The sequence below is a fragment of the Macaca fascicularis genome, chromosome 5, assembly GCF_037993035.2.
Source record: "Macaca fascicularis isolate 582-1 chromosome 5, T2T-MFA8v1.1".
NCBI classification, from domain to species: domain Eukaryota; kingdom Metazoa; phylum Chordata; class Mammalia; order Primates; family Cercopithecidae; genus Macaca; species Macaca fascicularis.
The window spans coordinates 179407797-179434991 of record NC_088379.1 but is presented as its reverse complement, the minus strand read 5'-3'; the positions used below and the strand labels follow the sequence as shown (position 1 = coordinate 179434991).

The 27195-nt window shown below is 36.6% G+C and overlaps 1 protein-coding gene across 2 annotated transcripts in view; it reads left to right on the top strand.

Annotated features, from left to right (window-relative positions):
* GLRA3 (glycine receptor alpha 3) overlaps positions 1-27195 on the top strand; it is a 173550-nt gene that overhangs the window by 142888 nt on the left and 3467 nt on the right. Inside the window, exons 8-9 of one of the 2 annotated variants that reach the window (XM_005556328.5) lie at positions 14109-14252; positions 16519-16563. In XM_005556328.5, coding sequence (XP_005556385.2) covers positions 14109-14252; positions 16519-16563 — 189 coding nt within the window. The remainder of the gene's footprint in view (positions 1-14108; positions 14253-16518; positions 16564-27195) is intronic. The other variant, XM_015451040.4, reaches the window with a different exon arrangement.

The following is a 27195-nucleotide window of genomic DNA, read 5'->3' as shown; positions in this document are numbered from 1 at the left end:
AGAAGGGAAAAAGGAATTGTAAATAATCTTATCTACCTCGGGGCAATTATTCTTTTAAGTTTTCTGTCTCCTTTCTTAGACCACACTCTGGCTTGTCAGTAAATGCTCAGAAAAACAGGAGGGGAGGAAGGGATAGGAAAGAAATAGAGAATAATCCCAGGGAGATTCAATGTGAATTTCTCTGCTCCCATCACTATGGCCATCTCATTGAAAACAGAGCTACTAAGCATTAAAAAATGAGGAGCACTTGAAAATTCAAATATGGCTTTTTGATTAAATATTTTACAGAAACTCAGAAGCTGGTAGCCTATTGAGATTGCAAATTCTTCACCGAAAGCTGTTTATGGTCAATGATTACTTAGAACCTTTTACCTCTCTCAATTCCACTCATTTTTCCCCTTTGAAGTTCTCTGTGAAATTGTCCTCATTTTGAGAGGCGGTGTCTGCGTGCAGTGGCTCAAACCCGTAATCCCAGCACTTTGGGAAGCAGAAGAGGGTGGATCATTTGAGGCTAGGAGTTTGAGATCAGCCTGGCCAACATGGCAAAAACCCGTCTCCACTAAAAAATACAAAAATTAGCTGGGCGTGGTGGTGGCCACCTGTAATCCCAGCTACTCTGGAGGCTGAGGCACCAGAATCACTTAAACCTGGGAGGCAGAGGTTGCAGTGAGCCGAGATTGTGCCACTGCACTCCAGCTTGGGTGACAGAGCAAGACTCCATCTCAAAAAAATAATAAAAAATAAAAAATAAGAAAAATAATGATGATAGCTTTTATATTATATTAAGTTTTCATTCTTGATAAAGACACCAATTTTAAAAGTGATTATAACTATTAGAAAATATAAATTGAACTGATACATTTTTTGAACACCACAATTGTGTTGGCACACAGATATTTATGTGAGGTTGATTACAATAAAAAGATAGGAAATGGGAAGAAAAATGAAGGATTTCTATTCACTGTTTGTTCATAGCTAATTAGCAAATATACATTCTTATTCTTCTCAAAAAAATACCCTTAAATATTAAAGGAGAGTAAATTGTGTTAGTGATAACATAATGGGGTTAGGAGAGCTACATAGTAATCAGGTTTTCCTATTAATATAGCAATTAATAGTTATTATTGTCAGTAATGTTGTGGTCCAAACCATTTAAATATAACATTTTAATATTTGCTGAAAGTGTACCTAACCAATATTACTTCAATCAAGTTCAGTACAAACATGATCCAAGTGGGTTCATTTTAAATTTATTACTGTGACAGAATGTGTAATAAATTTAGCTTTATGATACAATGCTTGATGTAAGCAATATATTCAACTAAATTTTTTAAATGTTCATGGATCATAGTAAATAATATAATTCCATATACACTCATTTAGGAAAATGGAAAAAAAGAAAAAATGCCCAGAAAATGAAATAATTATTTAGTCATACCCTTATCACAAGATATAATGTATATGAATACCATCTAATTTTATTACTGATAAAAAAAAATATCCGTTTTGTAAATAAAAAAGTCCTAAAAAATGGGTGGGTTCTTTGATAAGAAGGATAGAGATTGTTGGATGTCTCTAGCTCTACATTTCATCTTAGGACCTCCTTTACTAGACTTATTAGATTCCATCAAGGACCTACTTAGGACCTACTTTACTAGAATTATTAGATTCCATCAAGCTGAAAGATTAATGATTATCAAGCATTTTCTCTGTACTTGAGATAGAGACAGGACTGCTACATAAATTCTTAAATCTGATAGAACAACTAGGGAAAAGTATATGGTCAAATCATAAACTTTAAACCTTTTTAAAATGGCATAATGCCACAGCTTTGACATCAAACTAAGTTTAAAAACAAAGATATGTATTCAATGTGGAGACTACTTTACGTAAATAAAGTCATCCACCACATTCATATATATGCTAGAATCATACCATGAGCCCCCAAAAGACAAAAGTGGATGTAAAACTACCACCTCGCCAGTGAAAGAAAACACGTTGCCCCAAAATCAGTGTAAAACAAACACCTTTACAGGCTTTATCTGTCTTCAAGATACCTACTTGAAGTTTTAAATGAAGCTCTTAAACTCCAGAGGAAAAGGGAATAGGAATTGATATGATTACCATAAAAAATGATGTTATAGAAACACAAAACCTTCACTACAAAAATGCAGAAGAGAGAGGTCACAAATATGATTTAACCTGAGTTCTTCAAAAAAAGCAAAGGTAATATATTAAGAAATGCTAGGAAGTCTAACAGCATGCAGCATTTTCTTTTTTCTTTTCTTTTTTTTTTTTAATTATACTTCAAGTTCTAGGGTACATGTGCACAACGTGCAGGTTTGTTACATATGTATACATGTGCCATATTGGTGTGCTGCACCCATTAACTCGTCATTTACATTAGGTATATCTCCTAATGCTATCCATCCCCACTCCCCATTCCCACAATAGGACCCATTGTGTGATGTTCCCCTTCCTGTGTCCAAGTGATCTCATTGTTCAATTCCCACCTATGAGTGAGAACATGCGGTATTTGGTTTCCTGTTCTTGCGATAGTTTGCTGAGAATGATGGTGTCCAGCTGCATCCATGTCCCTACAAAGGACATGAACTCATCCTTTTTTATGGCTGCATAGTATTCCATGGTGTATATGCAGCATGCAGCATTTTCAGTGACATCTAGGTCTGACAATTTCTCCTAAGTGTTAAACATAAGAAAAAGAGCTACAGACTACAGAAAAAATGATGGTAAAACTCCAGTTACTGAAGTGGGAGTCAGAGATAACTGTGACTTTTCAAAATTATTTAGCCTTTTTGGTTGTACTTTCTTTGTCTGGTGACTGAAGTATTGGTTAAATTTACCTCTTTGGAAACAATGAAGTTCTGTTATTATGTGACTCTCTGTTATATTTTATCTCATGAAGTAAAAACCATTGCATGAGTGCCTCACACATGTAATCCCAGCACTTTGGGAGGCTGAGGTGGGAGGATCGCTTGAGGCCAGGAGTTCAAGGCTAGCCTGAGCAACATGGTGAGACTCTGTCTCCACATTTTTTTTTTTTAATTAGCAAAGTGTGGTAACAAACACTTATAGTCCTAGCTGCTTGAGAGGCTGAGGCAGGAGAATTGCTTGAGCCCAGGACCTCGAGACTGCAGTGAGTTATGACTGCACCACTGCACTTCAATCTGGGTGACAGAGCAAAACCCTTTCACAAAAACAAAACAAAACAAAAATCCCTTATGTGAAAAATAAATATTGTGTTAGAAGCATCATTCATTTACTAAGGGTTATGAGTATGATAATCATCATGAACGTTCCACCAGCAGTACTGTTGTGAGTCACCCTCCAGGATGATAAATGTTAGAATGTCGAAACTCACAATATCCTGGGCTGTATGTTTCATTGCCTAGTTATTCGTTCTCCGAGAAAGTAGTCCTCGAGTTACCTCTTTTTGCCTTTTCAGTATCAGCTCCATTCCACTTCAACACCTGTTTTTAAAACATTATTATTTCCTTTTGTTCAGTTTCCTTGATCTCAGGCTTTAGGTCTTAATGAAGTTTGAAATGCTTTTGAGATTAATATTACTTTTTCCTGTTACCAAATGTAAAATTCTTATGCAGGTTCTTGCACTGAGGAGAAATGTAGGATTAAGGGTACTACAAATTTGTATTTTAAAAATGAATGATTAAATGAATAGTCAATGAGATCTGAAATTAAAACCTCAGAAAACAAGGCATAACACAAGCAGAGACATTTGCAGCTTATCCAGAGAAAAAGCATTTATCTGTAGGCTTCTATCACTTGCCCATTGCACAGCCAAAATTATTCATCACAGTTTACTTGACATTTCTGAGGAACTAGGGCAATCCACCAGGACTGAATGTTATTAAAAGAAGAACAAATTACCCTATTCAAAGGGCTATTTTAGCTCATCAAAAGCATACACTACCATGTTTTATTATACCTTTTCCTCAAATAAAAAGCAAGTTTGGATTGAGAAGAGAATTGACAAACTACCTCTCTAAAGGATCCCTGGAAATTTACCTTATAGAGTTCCTACATGTAGATGTAGATGAGATTTTGTGATTCAAACTCCAGGTTCTGGTTTAATCAATTTCTTTCTCTTAAGTTTAAACTATGCTGTTTATAAATACATTTAAATTTCCATTTCTAGAATCCATTGATTAATAGTCATCTGGGTTATAATTTAGCTAACCACATCAAATGTATCTTTGCCCATTAATATATTGTTGTCTATAGGCTGTAGCAGGAATTTATTGGTCACAGGAAAATCCTTTTGACCACCTCCATGTGGACTGAGGTAAAGGTACACACCTTGGCAGGCCTCTCAACCACAGCATATACTGCCATAGATAATACAGTTCACTCAATGTACTTGTTAAGGAATATGATCCAAAATTATTGCTATTCAATAATCCTATCAAAAGTTGGTGCAAAAGTAAACTTATTTATGAAGGATTACGTGAGAAATACGCAAGTCATCTATTTCTCTGGACTTGTTTTAGTACATTTTCACATTGCTATAAAGAATTACCTGAGACTGGGTAATTTATAAAGAAAAGAGGATTAATTGGCTCACGATTCTACAGGCTACACAGGCTTCTGCTTCTGGGGGGCCTCAGGAAACTTACAATCATAGTGGAATGTGAAGGGGAAGCAAGCACTTCTTATGTGGCTGGAGCAGGAGGAAGAAGATTGAAAGGGAAGGTGCCACACACTTTTAAACAACCAGATCTCATGAGAACTCTGTCACAAGGCAGCACTAGAGGGATGGTGCTAAACCATTAGAAACCACCCCCGTAATGGAATTACCTCCCACCAGGCCCCACCTCCAACACTAGGGATTACGTTTCAACATAAGATATGGGTGGGGATACAGATCCAAACCATTATCAGGATCAGAGAGCACAAAGTCAAATGACTTCAGGGGTCAGATGCACAAATCAATGAACAAAGTGGTCTGGTATAATTAATGAGGGGTGGAGGGATGAGCAGTATGGTTAACTGATGATGAGCATTCCATGCTTAGAAGCATATTCTTTTTCTTTTTTCAGATATTGTGCAGTCCAAACAAACTTATTCTCATACATAAATTTGGCTTGCAGACTGCCTGTCTTTATTCTCTGCATCTAGAGAATTGATTATCTGTCTTAGGTTAAGTGCTTCAAAGCACCACCTGGACTCTACTTTTTTGAACCTCCTTACAATTCATATTGCTGAATTTGGACCTGACACTATTGTTTTAGAAAATTTTTGGCTGAAAATCAGGGGAAATTTCTTATGCTTTATCACACCCTAATTAATTGACAGCTTCTTTCTATACAGCAGTGAGTTTTTCTCTTTAACACAGGTGCCTTTATGTGCTATTCAAGATATCACAGTGATCAAATCATAATCCACATGTTCCTTAATTCTGTACTTATGAGGATTCTTGTTTCAGAAGGACAAATAGAAATCGCCCCTACCTGAGTTTCTCTGGAGTTAGCATAATGCTCTGTGCCACCAAGGCTACTTTCCCCTCTAGGCATGTGGTAGGATTACATCTCCTAGTGCTCTTGTGATCAGGGTTGACTGTGAGTACTTCTGGCTAATGAACTTTGAGCGGAAGCAACCTGTTCCACTACCAGTCTGGAATATTTGTGACCAAATGCGAGAACCACCAGCGACTTGGTTTTCCTCTGCTGCTGTGTTACAAGTGAGGATAGCAATGACAACACCACTCCAGGGTCAGCATTCAACTCAAAGTAGACATGGAATATGAGAGCCAAATAAACCTTTGTTTCTTCAAGCCAGAGAAATTTTGTGGTTATTTGATAATTGCTTTGTGTCCTAGCTTGAATCCTCTCTACGCCAAACTCCTCATGTCACTGGAGGGTAGATACAGAGAAATCTCATGGTTAGGCAAGCTCCCTGAACATGACTGCTTCTCAGAGCCAAAAAAAAAAAAAAAAAGGGACTTGATTCCCTGTTTAATAACCAAGATGACTGACAGCAATAAAATCCAATTTTTATAGATATAGATATAGATATATAGATATATCTATATATTTCTTACTTGAGATGCAAGAGGCAGGCTTTCTCTATTTCTAATGAAAATTTTACAAGAAAGAAAAACTGCATAATTTCTTGTGAAAAAATATAAGAAATCTACAGAACATATGGTGCTTATATTACTTTCCCTAAATTATAAAACTTTTTTTAGAATGAAAAAGGCTAGGCCTTGCAATAACCTAGCTTGGTTACTCAGTTGATCATTTATCAAGCTGATCTCTTCCTGGATTGCTACATGGCAAGTAGTCAATAGTCTCCTGGCTCCTGGCTCATAAACAACTTTAGTATATTTAATACTGCTGGGGGACACACATGGTATTTCAAAGGATAAAACATTTCTCTTATCTTAATAGTTTTGCTTCACCTGAGCAACTAGGTTGTTTTCATCTACTAAATATAATGACCATTTCTTTTTATACGTCGTCTACTAGGAAGTTGACTGTCAGATTTTAGGATCAAAGCTAGCAAATATGGAGGATCTCACAGTATGTATTTTGTGCACCGACATTACTCTTAAATATCAGATGAAATTTAAAAAGCCTGGAATTTTAAGATACAGAGAGGAATTCCAATTTACAGTGTTTACAGTTGTTGATTTGCAGTGGTGTCTTAAACGGAAGCAGCCTAATAACTATGTGATATAGAATAGTAGTTAAGTTCCTGGGCTCTGGAACCGTGTGAGTTACATTCAAATCCTAGTTTTGCTACTTGGTAGCCATGTGGCCTTAAGCAAGTTATTTCACTACAGCTGTTTCCTCATCTTTAAAATAGGGATGATTGCCTCTATTGTTGTGAGGTTTCAGTGTTACTGTATGGACACTACTGTATTAAGAACATCTCCTGGCATATTAGTTAATATATTTATGTTTCTAATAATAAATGGCTAGTGATTACAAGTCAATACACAGGAGTCAACCTAACTGAGAGACTTTACCATAAATAACCCTGTGCTGCATCCTAGAGATACAAAAATGAATAAGGTCTGGCCTTTGTCTTAGCTCATGGAATGTAATAGCCTAAAAGCAGAAGATACATAAGTGGATAATATCAGCACACTGAGACAAAATCAACGATACAATGGAGTTATTTGGTATTTGCTATCAATACATATTTTGTTAACATATTAGTATAGACATCTCATCTTCAAATCTTCATGGACATACTAATTTTTGCATCCTTCTAACCAAAGATTTTGGAAAGTGGAAAGCATTTAAAAATTGCAGGATAGTGTAATTAACTGATAGGGGGGGCATTCAAGTGGTGCTAGCCACAGACATCTTACAGGACCTACCACAAAAATAAATATAATTACAGTTGTAATGAGTGACCTATGAAAAAAGTAGAAGTGGGATGCCAAGAAGCATTATTGTGGCCTGGGCATTTGAGGATAGTTTCCCTGAGGAAGTAGCTTGCAAGCTGAGACATGCAGGATGAACATCCATTACCCAAAGAAGGAGGTTTCCAGCCAAAAGTAATAGCAAAAAAAAAAAAAAACAAAAACAAATAAACAAAAGTAAATACAAAACAGCTGAGGCAGAGTGGAGTTTGTCAATTGCTTTCAGGTTTTCAAAAACTAAAAGAAGGGAAATGTAGCTACTACATAATAAGCAAGTAAGAAACTGTCATAAGGTGGTAATTATTGCTTCCACAGTGTGGTCTTCCCTGGCCACTGCCATCTAACATAGCCGCCTTCTAGAACCCAGTCCTTCATATCTTTACCCTCCTGCATTTTCTTTACATTTCTCTTAAATTATCTTATATATGTGTTTGCTTTTATTGTATGTTTTTCTAACTTGAGTATAAGCTCCATTAATTATAGAGCTTGTCTGTCTTTCTCATCTCTATACCTATAACACCTAATGACAGAACTTGAGTTCATCATTGGCATTCAGTAAATGTTGAATAAAAAACAGAAATGAAAGCTAGGCTTTATGTGAAGGGTTAATATGCATTATTATGAAAGGCTAATTATGAAGGGCTTTATACCCTATAAAACAGATTTTGAACATTAAATTAACAGAGAGCAAATGAAGAATTGTAAGCCTAAAGCAATGCAATCAGATTTGCATTTAAAAATCAGTAACTCTTGTGGCAAGGGTAGAGCTGAGGGACTAGGACACGCTGTGGCTTCCATCAGTGTGATGGCAGTATCGGGAAGGACAGAAATTGATAAACTTGAGAAATGGAAAGAAAAGATAATTAACAGGGCTGCATCTTTGAAAAAAGAGAGTGAGAAGCCTCCTAGATTTGGGGGTGAACAACTGCGAGTAGAGTCTCTTAATGAGAAGAGAGGGGAGCTGTGCATATTTGCTGGGTTTTTTTGTTTGTTAGTTTTTTGTTTTTGGTGGGGGAGGGTGTAGTCTGGTAGAGATTCTTAACTCCTTTTTAGTCAAATTAAGTTTGAGGTGTGGGAGACAGTCAGAGTGCCATGAAGGAAGAACCTGGATAAAGGGGGATCTAGTCAGGAAATAGAGGTTTGGGGATCATAAGCACAGAAGAGGAATTGAATCCATAGGGATAGATAAGATGGATTAGTGGGTTATGTCCCAATGAGAATACAAGAGGACCAAGGCCATCTCCCTAAGGAGCTCAAGAAAAGAAAGAGAATCCAGAAAACCGACGGGGTGGAGTAAAGGGAGGGAAACCCAGAGAATGCAGGTCACAGAAGCCATGGAAAGGACAATCCTTGAAAGGGAAGCATTCTTCTGCAGGATGGCTTGGGAGTGGTTTCCATGACAAAGGTCCCCTGACCAGTGCACCTCATTAGTCAACCTTTAGGTTTTATTTCCATAGACACTTGTATTCGGAGAGTGATACCGAGGGGAGATTCTTCCGGAAAATAGAACTAGGGTTCCAGTGGACAATGGGTCTTTTGGGAAGGTGGTCAAGATTGGAATGATACTGCCTAACAGGGTGGCATGCAGGAGGGGGAGGAAAGAAGGTAATGAATCTGAATCCATGGGGAATGTGCTGTATGTCATGAGTATGCTGTGAATGCTTTGAAGTAAGAACTGCTGTCTTTATTTTAAAGTTACTAGCCCCAAAGTTCCAAACTTCCCACGTCCTGTGTTTGCTGTCCTTGGCGGGGAGACTGGAATGGAGGAGGAGAAACAGACTTGAAATTGGTGAAGGGGGTCAAAGAGATGATGAGGAAAGTAGGCCTTTAGGCTCAATGCTTATAAGCTGTTCACAATTAGCAGAGACCTGGCAGGCACAAATGACGTTTCGATGTATTTGTTGTCACTGAAAACGCTCATTGAATTAATTTGGAAATTATATTTCTGAGGTAATTTCTGTGGTTCATGTCATTATGGATTCAGAACGCTCAAAAATGCACACATACTTTATGAGTCATATTCGTTCAGGAATAATGTGGCTTGAGACAGCATCTTTGAAAGCCATATTACTTGTTCCAGGACTGTATATATTTGGAAGCAGCCAGAAATTTCTGGCCGAATTACAGAATTTATGAAATTTAAATCTATACTTGCAAACAGATGGGCATTTGACACAGCACTGGAATAAAGTGAGATGCACTGCTCTTTGCCCGGTGGAGATGGTGCTGACCAGTAGAAGTCACACTTAAGTGCAGGAGGAGATGCAGAGTGCTTCCTTGTTGAAATGCTTCGTATGTAAGTTGACACTCTTCCAAGTGTCAAGAAATGAACTCTTTCAAAAAGAAAATCAACCCAATTGGAGGTATTAAGAAAGTGTTGCTCCAGAAAGTGAATCTCCATATGTCATCTATATTCAGTTTCTGCCCCCACGCCTGTATTTTACCATTTAATGCCTTCATTTATCTGTCCATTGACTCAGCAAATATGTACACGTGACAAACACTGATGTGATGGTGACCAAAACAGAGATGTCATCTGCCCTCAAAGAGTTCACAGGACAAACAGGAAAAAAAAGAAAAACAAGGAATCACAATTCCAGTGCAATGTGTTAGGGTAACACAGCAAGTCAGCACAGGTACCATGGGATTCTGAACTAGATTTGGGCAAAGTCTAGCCTGAGACCTGAAGAACCTGCTGGGAAAGATGGGAAAGAGCTTTTTTCCTTACTTTATTTATCGTTCCTGCCACTCTAACTTCCCCCCAAATGTTGAGCCACTTATCCTTTAAAACTACTATCTAAATCTGTCCAAAATTCCCACGGGCTAACGTTTCATAAAAATAGCTACACTAAATATTGAAGATGAAAGAGGAAAGAATACGGAAGATATAAACAGCACAAAGACAGGCAAGCTCTCAAAATCTCAAAATGTAGGGTGTTGATCCTTAAGATAATTATACACTGGGTCCAAAGAAGTAGGGCAAATTAGCTTGAACCCAGCCTGGCATTCTGTTCTCCCAGATCCACATCTTCTTAGAAGTAAGGATATTTGTTTTTACAGCAAGGAAACAGACTTGTAGCTAACTGTCCATTTCCAATGAAAGGTGGAAAAACATCTTACCTTTTATAAACAAAAGTATCTCTCATTTTTATTTCCAATACTTGGCAAATGACAGCATTTTACGCATCTAATTGGCCATATAAAGTATGAAATAAAATGAATTATCTCATGCTCACTCCACAAAGGTATGTTTTTGCTGACACTGCTTGCAAGATACGCTTCCTTAATTTCCTTAGAGTAGAAAATTTCCTTACAGTAGCATCAAAATAATGATGTTAATGTATTACATCACTTGGAAGAAAATAGTTATCCATAAGTTTATACACATATACATAAATAAATGAATAAACAGATAAATGTAGAAGACAGTGATTTTTCTTACAGTAGAATGCTAATTGATTTCCTTTTTTTTTTTTTTTTTTTGAGACGGAGTCTTGCTCTGCCGCCCAGGCTGGAGTGCAGTGGCCGGATTTCAGCTCACTGCAAGCTCCGCCTCCCGGGTTCCCGCCATTCTCCTGCCTCAGCCTCCCGAGTAGCTGGGACTACAGGCGCCGCCACCTCGCCCGACTAGTTTTTTGTATTTTTTTAGTAGAGACGGGGTTTCACCGTGTTAGCCAGGATGGTCTCGATCTCCTGACCTCGTGATCCGCCCTTAATTGAGTAATTTCCTAATACTCAAGCAAATTTTCAACCTTGAGCAATGGACATATACAAAGATACGAGGTCAGCTACAACCTGAAATCACTGCAAATTAAACTGAGAGAAGTATGAAAGCAGTTGCTTAAAGGTTACCGAATTACTTTTTCTAAGGGACTTAGGTCTGTATAAGTCTATTTCTAAAAAATACGGACCTAGCTTTTCTTTTTACTCTTCTCTTCCTGTCTCTTCCCTTTGTGTTCATTTTTAAAAGTTGTCTGTTTGTTCCGCTTTTTCTTATCCTTCTCTTCCCTTCTCTACCTTTGAGGTGACAAGACACAGTGAGACTGTAAGGCCATAGCTGAGCAAGTGTCAGAATCAAGGATGGTAGCTGGGGCTGGTGGAACCAGGATCAGGGATGCTATCAGATTACGAGAACCTATGGAACAGGATAAATAGATAGTTAGGATCAAGGCCAGTGGGGCCATTGCGGGATGGGACCAGGGGCAAGGAGCCAAATGGGGCAAATGGTGACCAAATAGAAGCCTCCAGCCATAATCCCCCCTACAGGAATGCCAAATGGAACAACTATCTGCACACAAAAATCACCTTCATAAGAACCAAAAATCAACTGAATGATCAAAGTATCTGGTTTTACCATTATATTAAGGTGCTGAGGCTGAAAAGATGGTTGGCAGAATTGAGATGTTAGTCACATACATGGTGAATGATCAAATACATGTTGAGGATAATGGGAGTCAAGTTTCCCACTTTTAGAGAAAAATTTTGCATATATAGAAAGGGTATAGGCTACAGGGAATGCTGTGGTGTTGAGTTAGATTTAGAGATACTAATGGAAGCTCGTGTTTGATGGATAGATGGATAGAGAGATAGAGAGAGAAAGATGATAAAGAAATGTATACAGTTGCTACATTTTATGTGTGTGTGTGTGTGCGCGCGAATATATGTGTATGTGTGAGATTGATAGCTCTGTCCACTGTGAGGGCCTAGAAACGATACCCCTAAGGAAGATGTGAGTACACCCAGTGTCCAGATCTTGGTTTCTAAAAGCCACTCTTCACTACAGAAGAGTTCCTTAGAGAAAGGGCTGACTCAAAGACCAGAATAGGAAAAGTACAAGATGAATCTGGAGTGTCTTGTGCCAGAAAGTGAGGAAATGCTCAAATAATGAGGGAGACTTGTCAAAATGATATATGTGCTAACATCTAGGGGCTCCTAATGGCCCAATCTGGGATAATGTGAGAATCAAAATAAATAATGATGTTAATGTATTACATCACTTGGAAGAAAATAGTTATCCATAAGTTTATACACATATAAATAAAGGAATAAACAGATAAATGTAGAAGACAGGGATTTTTCTCACAGTTGAATGTGAATTGATAAATGTAGATGAATAAGGAAATTAGAAAATCACCACTGAGTAACCATCATTGTAGTAATTGTTTCAGCCAAAAATCATCAACATATGCTAAATCTAGTGTGTGAAGATTTAAAGAGTAATAGAATACTTATATAATTTCAAAATATTCCATGCATGGGAAGATTCGCAATTTTACAATAGAGCAACATAGCAGACATTACCTTCATCAATTGATCAGCATTGTGTACCTCCTGATATGATGCACTGTGGAGAACAGGGAATCACTCGTTAGGAATCCCTACTAAAAATCCATCATCTGAATGTAAATGAGGAAACATCAGGCAAACTTTAGAAAATAACTGGCCTGTACTCATCAAAAGTAACAATGCCACAAAAAAAGCAAGGAGAGACAGATAATGTCCCACACTGAAAACTAAAGAGATATGACAACAAAATGCAGCACGTGATCCTGGATTAAATCCTGTGCTGGAAAAAAAAATAACAAAAAAGTTTGTTTTTTAAATAAAAAAGGGTATTCTTGAGACAATTGGTGAAATGGGAGGGATTTAAGGATTAGGTGGTAGGATTTTATCAATGTTATAAATGTTAAATTTCGGATTTTGTTGAGTGTATGGTGTTATGTCTACAAATTACACTCAAATAGTTTGAAGGAATATATACATGTATATATATATACACACACATACACACACAATAATATATATACATACACACACAACAATAAATGTAAAGTGGAGAAGTAAATGTAGTAACAACTGGAGAAGCTGATAGTGCTTTTTACAATTCTTTTTTTTTTTTTTTTTTTTTTTTTTGAGACAGAATTCTACTATTTCGCTCCAGCTGGAGTGAAGTGGCGTGATCTTGGCTCACTGCAACCTTTGCCCTCTGAGTTCAAGTGATTCTCCTGCCTCAGCCTCCCAAGTAGCTGGGATTATAGGCGCCCGCCACTACACCCAACCAATTTTTGTGTTTTTAAAACAGATGGGGTTTCACAATGTTGGCTAGGCTGGTCTCAAACTCTTGACCTCAGGTGATCCACCCGCCTTGGCCTCCCAAAGTGCTAGGATTACAGGTGTGAGCCATCGCACCTGGCCTCTTTGTACTATCCTTATAACTTGTCTTTATAAAAGTTAAAAATATTTCAAAATATGTAACAAATAACCATATATTATTTATAAATGCAATGAAAGAAAAATATCTTAACAGAATTAATAAATACAGTTTTAAACTTTTTAAAAATATTGATGAAAATGTGGAACTAAAAAGCCAACAGCATTATCTATATTTCAATGTTCACACTTTTTAAGCACTGTACTGTTCTGAAGGTAAAGTTATATTTCATCTTACTTTTCCTTTCATCGTGTTTGGGCTATTGCCTAAATTTGAAAAAAACAAAAAAAACAGAATACTCATAACTAATACATAAAATTTACAAAAATGGCTATCTGAAAACTTCAAGAAAAAATTGTCATTTTCTTTATTTTTCAATACTTCTATATGAATGACATAATTCAGAATCAGAAAAACTCAGTTTTGTTCTCAAAGGAAGTAACAATATAAGTGAATTTGCTTGCTCTCTCTTTCTCTCTTGGCTAGGTTTCATATGTCAAAGCTATTGATATTTGGATGGCAGTATGCCTCCTTTTTGTGTTTTCAGCACTTCTGGAGTATGCAGCTGTAAATTTTGTATCAAGACAACACAAAGAACTTCTGAGATTTCGACGAAAGAGAAAGAATAAGGTAAGTGATTAAATGGTTTGGGTTTGGCAGCATCCAGTTTTCACTGGAAAGTGAATTTGTTGTATTTAATAGAGATGAAAAGAGAGGCAATTGGGACTGGGGATGAAATAATATAATATTCCTTTCATTTTTTTTTCCAATCCAAACTAAAAATGTCAAAAATAGCTTCAGGGAGAAAATGATGACACCTAGCTCTACTTTAAACAGCATATCTGGTGACATGAGACCTACATTAGCTTCTTTTTAATGTGCTTCCTGGAACGACCCTTTTTTATTTTAATTAATGAATTATATCATTTCTTACTTTCAATGTTAGAGCATTTCTAATGGTTTCACTTGACGTAAGTCATCAAATGTAATTATTAAAGTTCTTTTGTCAGAGCTAATTCATTTCATTATTTTCATCAAATATTACTTATTTACTAATACCATGATGATAAATACATGAAAAACTCTGTGGTCTCTTTTTAATGCATATTTTCATGAACTAAAGACATTTCTTTTGAAACCCTGTGGGAAACACAAGAAAGTCCTGTTGTTTCCTGGCTACTATCTGATAAATGATGAAACCAGGAAGAAACTTAGAACATCATGAAGAGACCATAGCCAGTTTCAGAAGTAAACCCCTAATTGGATTTGGATGTCCTAAATGAAGTTTTTCCTCTATGCAGAACTGTAATGTCATCTCCCTTGACATGCACGTGGTTTTGACCAATCCGCTTTCCTTTTCTGTAAGAGAGATCCTCTATCAACAGCAGATCTATGCATTTACTTCTAATGTGAATGTGCCAACAGACATTTTAAAGCAAATGGTCTTTTAAAGCAATGGACAGTAATATCAAAGTTTTGTGTAATTGTGGCGAGGATCCAATATCCTGGCATATTTAAGTCAAAACATAAACCTTAGTGATAATAGTATAGTTCGCATAGTGTGCATTTTTAAGTATGTAAAGATTTAACTTTTTAAGGATTCTTTATGGTTTATAAATTATACTGCAATTTATGTATTTATTATACTTGTTTAAAAAGCTTTGACGTCTTAGTGTTTGAGTCTACTTAGTATTAAACATATTCTAAAGCAGTAACTTACTTATCATTTCTAATTGGCCCTCCAAAAAGCATCACTGCTCCAATAAACACACAATTAACAGCAGCGTGGAAAGAACATTAGCATTCAGCATCAGAGATTCAGTAATACATGAACAAAAAACAGTGCTAAGACTTGCGTTTAATCAAATTTTTATGAAAACAGAAGCATATCTTTTGTACACTGAAACATACTGTGATGGGGAGATTAACTTTATCTTCTTCCCTCACCTCACCCTGGTCTACTGGTCTGTTATATTTTCTCATTTCTGCTCATTCTGCCTTTGTCTCTTTTTCTTCCTCTTCTCTCTCCCTCTCCACATCCTACTTTCTCATGTTTTCTTTCATAATGACTGGCACCGGTTGAACAACAATGACAGTACAAATGCTGTATCACAGGGACGACGCTCTGGTCTTTCTTTGGTATTAGTGACTGATAAAGACCACTTTCCCTTTTAGTATCATTAATTAGAAGTAAAGCAATATGCATGTTCCCTATCATTATGATTTGCTTTTTGTCATTTTGATTTTCCATTTCCTTACCTTTTTCCTCCTTATACAATTTAGAATGTATCAAGCAGGTCCTGTAAATTCTGGAAAAGAGAAGTTTTATGCATCCGGTGTCCAAATGGGTAAAGTGTGAAAGCTCAGACATATCCTACATCCACCACACATTCAACAATCACAATATCCAGTAGACAAAGTATTAGATGACAAGTTTGTATGCTCAATTCTGGATCCTTCTTTTAAAAAATTATTTTTACCAAAGTGCCTCCTTACTCAGTTTTACCACATGTAAAAGTGAAATAAAAATATTTGATGCTCCTTCCTCTTTAGCTCATAGAAAGAGGGAAGCATTCATTTTCTCCAGTGACTGGTACTCTGGGAAAATGCAGAAATGCAAAAACAGTCATATCTTATTGTTTTCTGATAACTACTTGATATATTCAGCGAGCAAATGTAATTAAATGTAATTTTGATTTAATGAAAAAAAGAGTTTTTTTAAATTCAGTTTATACGTTGGGATAGATACTTTGCATATGTGAAAATCTATTAATTGCTACCTAGGTCTGTTCAAATGGTATATGCAATTACAACCAATTGTGTAATTATATTTAATCATATATGAATTGATTCTCTGGTTTCTCAATTCCTCTTGGTCCACTTTACCTTCCCGCAGACAGAAGCTTTTGCATTGGAGAAGTTTTACCGTTTCTCAGATATGGTAAATTGACTTTCTTAACTCTAAATAGAGGAATGTGGTCATCAGTAAAAAGCAGACAGCATATTCTGCACTACCAAGGCAGTGTTTGGTGGGGAAAGGTAGCTCCTTTTGTATTGAAAGCAGAGCAAACACCATCCTCCTTCAGCTAAGAAGGTTATTTTCTTTTTCTAAAAACTTCATTCTTGTCTTCTCTCATCCATAAAAGGATATTTAAATATTACCCTTCATTTTTTTAACAGAGCTATTTGATTGGTCAAAATGATTTAAAAATATATGTTAAAGAGAAATGTCACATATATCTTGTAATAATCATCATAGAAGAAACACTCAGATACTTGTACAAAATTAGTTGAAAATAAATGGAAAATTTATTTATACAAACAAATTCTAAAAGCAGCTGCACAAGAGACCTCAAAATAAGGCAACAAAATGCTTTGTGCCTTCTGTGTATCTTTAGAATCCATTCTAAACGTTAAAATATGCTGAGGTTACTTATAGCAAGTGAACAATTTAGTTTTGATAGCAGCATCCTTTGAAATTGTCAAATAAAAAGAGTTCACAGAGGCACATGTCCAAGTATAATGACTAAATATTAGGAAAGCAATATAAAATAGATAGTTTTGGTCCATACGTGGTTTGACTTGGGGGTTCATAATATAGTATACAGTAATTACATAGAAATCTATTGAAGCCAAGAATTTAGCCTGGGAAATCACACACAAATAGTTCTGTCTACTAAACTTAATTTCTGGGGTAAATTATATCTAAAAGTAGCTACCAGATGATTCTACTGTACATTGCAAGTAAGCATCCCTGCAAGAGACATAATGTTAAATAATTCTTGCAGTAATCTCAACCTCATAACAGATTGTCTAGATCTGGTATTATTTTAAAGTACTTGCTAAGTTCTCTTATAATATGTAATCACTCAGCAATTGTCCTTTTGCTACTAAAATTTACATCTTATTTCCCAGCATCCCACTTCTCCCTTTGTTTTTCATCCCTGAAAGAAAATTTCACATGATCCACTTGCTTTTACTTGATTATCTTAACTGTAAATTTTTCATGGCATGGAATTTACATAATTAGATATAGTGTTTGCAATATATATTTATAGATACAAGTGGGTATTAGACTATATAGCAGACTCTCTAATCTTTCTTTGGAAGACCAACATAATTATATCTCTAGTAGCTAAACAGTTAATGTTTATAGAAACTATAGAATGAAAGGTATCTATTTAATTAAATATTACTTTATGAAAACTCTAATGAAAAAACAGGCTTATTGTATGGAAAGTCAATAAATTTTTATTTTTATAGAAGAAACAATATGATAACACAGATATAGTCATAGAAAGTATATACATCCCTTTTGTGTTTAAAATATTTCAAGCATTTGGCAAATTTGGGGGTGATTGGTTTCTTTGACTTTTTGAAAACTATTTCCCTAAACTAACAATGCTCTGGGCTGATCAAATTTGTCCTTTAAAACTATGTATTTTGCTTAGAAACAGTATGAGTAATCTAAATTTTGAAATAAACAGAATCAAAATGAGTCTCAATGTTTGTACTATGCCCTTTATTGTCATGAGTACTGGTTTACATGGATTTTCTTCAGTACTCTAATTTGGCAGAACAGGCAAAGTAAATAAAATAGTCTCACTGTAGAAAGTTTGCCACAACAGGGGACCTTACATTAATGCAATTATTGTTCCTAGGAAAGTTTTAACTAGGCTCAGCATTGACCTCAGCATTGTATACAGCTTTTTTAAACTTACTTTTTCCTCTGTGAAGGTACCAGAGAATCCTGCGTCTATTCTGAAAGAACACAAGTTTGCTCTTGTATCCAAATTTCCCCACCCCACACTGTCCCAGCCTGCTGTGTGCTGATTACGCACTGCACCATGTTATGGATGCTATCTCCAGTGCTGTGTGTGTGTGCGTGTGTGTGTCTGTATGCATGATATGGAAGCATTTTGGCTAGAGTTGCTATTCCCATGTATGATATCATTACTTCAGTCCTGGAGGCTTAAAAAGACATGCCAAGGTATTTCCAAACATGTTTTTTGTTGAGAGTTATGGATGAAATGGGATTGCTTTAATGCATTTCATGTAGCTTCCTCCACAATTCAATGTAATAGTGCAATGGTTTGCTGCAAGAAAACATATGTACACAGTATTCTAGTGCCTGTTTCCCTACTGATGATTATTTATTAATTATTATTTATATATGCAAATGAAATAGGAATGGACCATTAGTTCTAGATTTAAGAAATCCTGACCAAGTTTATGTTTTGCTAGGCACAGTGGTTATCCTTTGAAAAAATAAAGCTATCATTGACTGCATTTTGACCATCTGTACACAAACTTTATTTTATTTACTTATGTTTTTGTATGCTGTCTAACTTTAAAAATAATTCAAGATAGCTTCTAAGGATAATAAATAATTGATTTTCTGCCCTGTGCATTTGTTAAGTCTATAGTCTAAGGATAAATACAAATGTACATATATCCTATTTTGATGAAAGTGAGAAGGATTCATGTTTGAAAGCCATATGGCATCCATATACACTGATTATTCAATAATCTTTCCATTCCAGGTCAGCTTATGCTGTTCTAGAGCTAAGATTTTCTTTAAATAGATTAAGTGTTTCCTACAAATGTCTTCCATGCATACCTGAAGAATAGTTATTTCCCAATAACTTAGATTCAAACAAAATTCTATTTGAATGACTCTAATAACAGGAGTTGAAATTGCATCCTCTCAAATAAGACAAAAATTGTAAGACTTTAGTTATTCCCTGGAAACAAATATTTAAATATTTAGTTTATGCTAAACTCAGCTATTTCTTATAGCTATATATTCTCTGAAAATCTGTTCAGGACAATAATATTTGACAAAATAATATAATCTCTGTTTAAATTTACATGCATTTGGTGACTTCCATCTCAATGTTAATTAAAATAGAAATGCTGCTTTTTAACATATGATGTCTATTGTAATACCCTATGTCACGCCATAATTATGAGTTGGCAGTAAGTGAATCTAACATATTATGCTATAAATAGATATGTAGATTTTTAAATAAATCATTCCATTGATTTCTTATCTGTCCTCTATAATATTTCATCTAAAACATTAATCTTTCTAAATTTACATTTTTAAATTTTTACATCTTTTAAATTTACCATTTATCAATCTTCAAACCATTTCCGAATCTAAGTTTAATATGCCAATATACACTTGGCTAATTAATAGCGAATTCAGTTGTCATCTATAATAAATGCAGGGTTCTCCTGGAGTGAAATTTCAAATAATTTCATATTAACAATTGACTTACAACAACAAAGTGTTTTTTAAACCTCATCTATAATTGCATTATTTTAGACTTTCCATTTATAAATGATATAAAAATGTGTGTAGATATATGAAACTGAATATTTTATTTTAGACTTATATTTTAGAAAAACAATTTTAATTCACTCACATTTTTCATCTGTTCTTAATATTCTCAAGGGACAATGATGTTTCCCAATAAAATGAGTCATTGCTGTTTATTAGCAATTTAAAATAATCCACACATTTTGAAATAATATAAATAGAATTTCATAACAATTTAATTTTCCTTCCTTTATTACATTACCATTTGGTAATAACATTACAAAAAAGTATTTAACAAAAAGACATTTGGAATAATCTATTTAATATTTTAATTGTATAAAGATTGCCCCAAAGGTACCTACTAAGGGAGAAAAATTAAGATGCAAATAATGTGTTTAATGCTGTTATACCTTACAGCATTTCACATCATCAATACTTCATGCTGTTCTAGATGCTTAATGTTTTGTTCACACTCAATGGCAATTTTCATGCCTTCATCACTCTCACATCCATGTTAAGTTTTCTTTTTTCTGGTCATTTTTGAGGACTAAGAAGAAGATACAAAATTAGTCCTTGCCTCACACATGTGTTAGTACACACCATCATGTTTGATGACAGAGATGAAGCAATTTCATTCAATGACTGTATGCACCCTTCTATTTTCTGTCTGTCTCTAATATTTCTAGTTATAACTTGCATTTTATATGAATCAGTGTTTGGCATAATTGAAATAAAATGAAAAGAGACATACAAAGTCTCACAGTACGATATAGAAGCATAATGACTGAAATGTTCTTTTTGTCAGTTTTAAATTTACAGAAAAATGATATTCCTGTAAAAAGAATTGTGTGGTAGCTAAATGGCTGTCTCCATTCTTCATTGCCTACCATTCTAACTTGCTTGAAGCATAGTAAGAAGGTTTACTTGTGGGTAAACTAAACTACTTCTTTAACTTTTTAATCAGCGATTTTGCCCACTTCCTATATTTTATGTTGTCAAGGGCCTTAATTTTATAACCACTAAAGATTGGCTAATACATAATGTCTCTGAGTCAAAAGTTCTAGATATATTTTTTATTCCTTGCTTTTTTGACATGTAATCCATGAAAATGTAAGCTGAAGCTATTTCCAGAAAATTAAATTATCTCAAAAAAATATTTGAGTGCTAATTACAATAAGGAATATCACTGCACATGTAAGCACACATAAACACAGGATAATTTATGACTGGGTAATGCAAAGCAGAGAAATTAGTAATAAAATATTTCAGTGCTGCTTCTTATTTAGTAATCTAATAATAACAATAAGCTGATAGAAAAGCTTCATCCCTGCTTAAAATTATTGTTTAAGAGAAACCTTTCAAAAAAAGTCCCAATAAGCCAGTCATTTAAAAAAATCCCTTGATGTTTTTAAGGTCCAGGGGCTCATGGTCTCTCTCATCCCCTGTCTTCCTGTGAGTGCAGACAGGACCCTATACAGGAGTCTGTTCCTTTCCTTCCCATGGAGCTGACAACCTGTTTCTGAAAGGGCCCTGATATGACTCCACATGCCTCATCTCATGGGCACACTCAGAATGATCTCCACTCTTTCATACAACACATTTAAAACACAAAGACTCTTTGCATAAATTAGATTTGCAAGGAATTCTAGCAGTCACATGGCAAAACCCATGTATTATAACAATAAGACAGTGAGGACTTGAGGGGTGAATGGCCTTTTTATTTTTATGCTGTTGGTTAACCTTTTAGTGTAATGGTGCACAAATGCAAGACCTCCTGGAGAACAGGTGACTGGGTAGGCCTATTTTACATAGTATTTTAGTGCTAGTTTAGTTACTCTGAGTTTAAAACATCTAATAGTAAAATGATTCAAGTTGTTATTAGTATTCTTTCCTTTTGTGTTTGTGCAATTTCTAGAATAATGTAATATTACACTCAAAATATTAATAATAGCAGCAATTTGAGTGCTTTGTCCGGTGTTTTATATTTTCTCTCACCCTGAAAGAACTGATAGGTAGTATAATAAATATTTTGCAGGAATAAGAAACCAAGAATCAAGAGAGTTAAGTAGCTAAATTAAGGCTATGCAGACTTTGCATGTCCTTGTCGTCTCATCTCTAATATTAAATGTTTTAATTGACCATTCCAATATCTGCTTAAGCCTTTGCTCTCTGGGCAGATGGGATATGATATACTCTTCCTATGCTGTGCTCTTGGGCCATGTTGTACATTTTGGGTTAAAATGTGTTCTGTTTTTCAGTGAGATCTATTTGAGAAGCCCAAACTGATATAAAAATGCCTTGTTCCAAGCCCTTAATAGTGTATCCAGCTATGACTTTTGTTACAACGTAAACAAAACAGATATTCCAAGATGGAATATCTGTCAATTTCAGGCAAAAGCCACTGAATCCTCCAGAAACCATGGGCAAGAACCCCAAGTATTTCATCTACAACTGTATGTTAGCACTTGTCCTTAGAAGATTCAAGTCAAAAGCAATTTTCATACAGGTTTTCTCTTGTTGATACTCAGGACAAGCTCTCACCACAACATGGGACTTTCCATTGGTGAACTAGGTGGTCTGTTTTGCCTCTGTTGGAAGAGAGTCATGAGGTTCAGACCATTCTGGGTACTCAACTGCAGGGTCTATCATTGGCCCATTGTCACACAGGGGTTTTTTACATGGACAGGATACACTTCACCAGAGTCACTCCCATTGAGTTCGTCTTGAATATACTATTTTAATTTTGTCATGGCACTTAGACTGGAATGCTTTTTTGACATCACCCATGATGGGGTAGGTATCTCAGGCCTAAATATAGACTGATGTCCTTCAGATTCCTTTGGTCTTGGGGGCTATTTCTAACCAGAACTCAAGAGAATACCAGTAGCTGTCATTCACGTAGATTATACCTGCTGACAGAGTCAGAGGATTTTCTAGTCTAGAATCCTGGCAACTACCTTAGAGTGCCACTATTGAGCTTTTTCCAGAAACTCCAGTCTATGTGTGTTTTAGCAGCAGATACTTGTACAATCAGTGAATTTTAAGACCTCAGAGAGACCAGCTTGGCTACTACGTGCCTTAGATCGCCCACAGTCTGCTTTAGTTTCCCTTTGAAATTCCATCTGGTTACCTTATACAGTGGGGCCAATAGAAATCCAAAATGTACCTTCCAAATTTCAACAGTGCCACAAGTTTTTTCTTTCTTTCTTTCTTTTTTTTTTTTTTTTAAATAGTAGAATGCAGAAGAAATAAAAGTTTGTCCTTTAATGTTTGTGACTTGTAGCTAATGTCCTCAGACCAGGTTATGCCTTGTAAGTGGACTCATGGGGCTGGACCTTGCATCTTATCTGGATTAATTAGCCACCCGTACCGAGTCAAAGGTGCCACTAGTTTCCAAACTCTCCTTGACTTTCTGTTTGGTGAGGGAAATTATCATTTATTAAACAACTTACTTTTGACAATGATCTGGACCAAATTGTTTCTTATCCGGTTGTGACAACATACTGGAGAATTTAGGTTCCCTTAGGGATGGACAGTAAGATTATAATTGTGTCCACCTCACATGAAGACATGCTGTGTTTTACTTTTTTGTACCATTGAGACTAAATACAAAGCATCAGTCAAGTCTATCAAATCCAACCAGCCATCTCTGTCCTTAACTCTTGGATAGAGTTTTGTGTCCAAAACTCTTGAATAGTTTTCACCACATCCGGCCAGCTTGGTAGAGGCTGTTGGGAAACTTCTTTACTGAACCCAAATAGTCAACAGTCAGCTTGTAGGATCCATCTAGCTTTATAGGCCACACAGGCTATTCTAGAGAGAATTAATGAAAACCAGCACCCCTGCGCCATTCCCTTAATCAGATCTGAGAATTCCTGTAATCTTCCTACAAAGGAAGATTTAGGCAATTCTAAGGGCTCCCATTTTATTACATCCAATTAAAACTGGGCTAAGGAATGACTTGCCTGGGACTAGGCTCAAGCCAGAGATGCCAAGATCCTTCGTTTATGTATCACATCTTTTCCAATCATACATTTGGTTAAAGGCAGTGCCACCTACTGAGTATATCTTACTCTCTTTTTTCCTACCTACAGTATTTAGTGTGACCGTGATACCTACTATTATAGCTGATCTTTTGCCTCCTTCCCTGCTCAAGCAGTTTCTCTTTCAGTCTTTATATTGCTCTCCTGTTCCCCAGCATATTACTACATATTTTGCTTTGGCATCAGGTAATTGCAAGAAGTTGTGTTCACTACCCCCATGACAATTCATCTTTAACCATAGCACAGTCATAGCATCCCATTGAGAACTGGGCAAGGAAATCCTGGCCTTCCAGTCAGGCTGTTTTGTTTCAGCTGCCTTAACTGATGGAGTAAATTTAGCACCGTATGTCAGTGCCCTTTGTTCCTTTCCCCATTGGCACCGTAGGATTTAACTTCTGAGCTTAGGGGAGTCCACTGCCAAAACTAGAACAGATTTCCGTCCTCCCAGCAGGTGATAATGTGCCGGGAAATCGTTCACAGAAATCCTGTCAATTTTTGCTGTGTTCTTTTTGTGTCTTATCAGCCACCTAAAGAGAGCTTATAGATGTACCTCTGGCCATGATCTTTCTTCTGAACACCCTAGATTTTCTTCTCATCAGTAAAACCTAGTATAGCAGCTACAAGAGTTAATGTACCCATGAATCTAAATACCCTCCTGCCTTCCCAGAATAAGGGCCACATGCCTAAGGACTCTTCTAACCCAGTGCCTACCTGAGTTTTGGTCGGGAGATATGGTTTGGGTAGGCTCCTTTCTGACTGTCATATGGCCGCCCCAGATTTGCTGCTATACTTCACATATCTACTCTTCTGCTGAGGTATTACATTTCACAGCAGTGAGAGCATCAATCAGTTTCCCTTCACAGCAGCGATTGATTGATTGATTGATTGATTGATTGATTGAGTTTGAGATGGAGTTTTCACTCTTGTCGCCCAGGCTGGAGTGCGATGGTGTGATCTTGGCTCACTGCAACCTCTGCCTCCCAGGTTCAAGTGATTCTCCTGTCTCAACCTCTTTAGTAGATGGGATTGCAGGCATGTACCACCACGCCTGGCTAATTTTCTTTTGTATTTTTAGTAGAGACAGGGTTTCGCCATCTTGGCCAGGCCAGGCTGGTCTCGAATTCCTGACCTCAGGTGATCCACCTGCCTCCGGCCTCCCAAACTGCTGGAATTACAGGCGTGAGCCACCACACTCAGTCCTCAGCATGGATTTATACTGCCCCACGCTTCACCTACCCTAAAAGGGGTCATTGAAATTACACCTGCCAGTAATTCCTGAATGATAATACTGCAGCAGATTGGGGGTTAGCATTCACACCAAACATTACTTTTCACACTACAGCATCCAAAAACATGTTATTAGCTCCTCAGTCAATTAAACTAAAGATCCAGGAAAGCATGAATTCCCTAGAGAACTGCTACCACTTCTTAGCAAAGTGACCCAGTTTCTTTATGCTTTGTCCAATTTGGTAGCTACTAGCCACATGTGGTTATTAAGCACTAGAAATTTAGAGTCTGAATTGAGACATACTGTGAATGTAAAACACATGCCAGGTTTCAAGGACTTCGTATGAAATAGAGAATGAAAACTATCTCATTTTTTACTTCAATAAATGTTGAAAAGATATTGTGAACATACTGAGTTAATTTTTTTTTCAAACTGAAATTATTTTGACCTGTTTCCTTTAACTTGTTAAATGTAGCTAATGTAAACATTAAAATCACACACATGGCTTTTATTTGTGGCTCACATTATGTTTTTATGGAACAGGGCTGCACTATAGTCACTAGTTTGCAGTGTCACTTGCCTGGAGTTGCAGAAGGGAATATTAAAATTAAGTGCGGTGTCCTTCCAAGTACCAACTGGGCTTTTGTTTTCATCTTGAGCTCAGGTCATGAAGCTGCTTGCTTTACTGGCTGTGTCTTTCCCTTAAGTAGTTCGTTTCATGAGGATAATTTTTTTTTCTTTTCTTTTCTTTTTTTATTTTGAGACGGGATCTCTCACTCTGTAACCCAGATTGGAGTGCAGTGGCACAATCTTGGCTTACTGCAGCCTCTGCTTCCCGGTTCAAGCAATCCTCCCACCTTAGCCTCCAGTTAGCTGATCCCACAGGCGCCCACCACCACACCTGGCTCATTTTTCGTAATTTTGATAGAGATGGGGTTTCGCCATGTTGGCCAGGCTGGTCCCCAACTCCTGAGCTCAAGCAATCCACCTGCCTCAGCCTCCCAAAGTTCTGGGATTACAGGCATGAGCCTCCACCCCCAGCCCCAAAAATTATTAATAGGAAACAAGGAATTAACGGTCTCTTGAGCCACTTTCCCCTCAGTTTTATCTCACCGATCATCCATCTACCAATTCAACAGGGGATAAACCTGTGCCATCCAGATTCCAATAGTAAAATTCAGCATGTTATTTTCTGTAGCACTTTGACTACCTCAAAACCAGGTTGGATCAGCATTAGATTCTCCTCAGAACTCCCTCCTGGAACATTTGGTCATATTGAGTCTCAAAGTTTGAAAGCCTGGTCAGCTTTTGTCCACCACTGCTGAGATTTGGGGTTCCAATTGTCATACAGACTCTCAGAACACCCATAGGCTTTAATCTAACGTTATGTTCACTCAGTCTCCTAGGAGGACGTGAGGCAGGAAACCCATCAGGCCTCCAGCATCTGCCTCGCACAGGAGACTCAGCAAGTTCTCAAGAGCACAGCTTCTTTTGCCCCTCATCACACAGGACACATAGGTACAGCTGCCATGGACAAAAGTCAGGGTGTATACGATCGCCTTCACACAGCGAATCACAGCCTTTGTTCCAAACCACACTTGTACACCACCTAGTCACTTGGGCCAAAGATCTTCAGGCCAATGCACAGCTCCCCCAATGCAGGTGCAGCCCCTCACAGTAAATAATGCCGACTCCAATTCCCTCTGTAGCTTACCTCTATTGTTTTCAAGGAAATGATGCTTTAGGAATCAGGGGTCATTCTCAGCACTCCTGTAACAGCCCAGGCTGGATGTTAACTCTTTACTCACACTCGGGTATATGGAAAGATACAATTGAGAAAAATTCAATTGCTCACTAATATGTTAATTTTAAATAGATTATCTCTGTTTTGAGATGAGCAGCTAAGGTCTCTAAAGATTTTAAAATAAGTTATTCATAACAGATAATTAGAAAGGTAATCAATGAATTCTGCTTTAC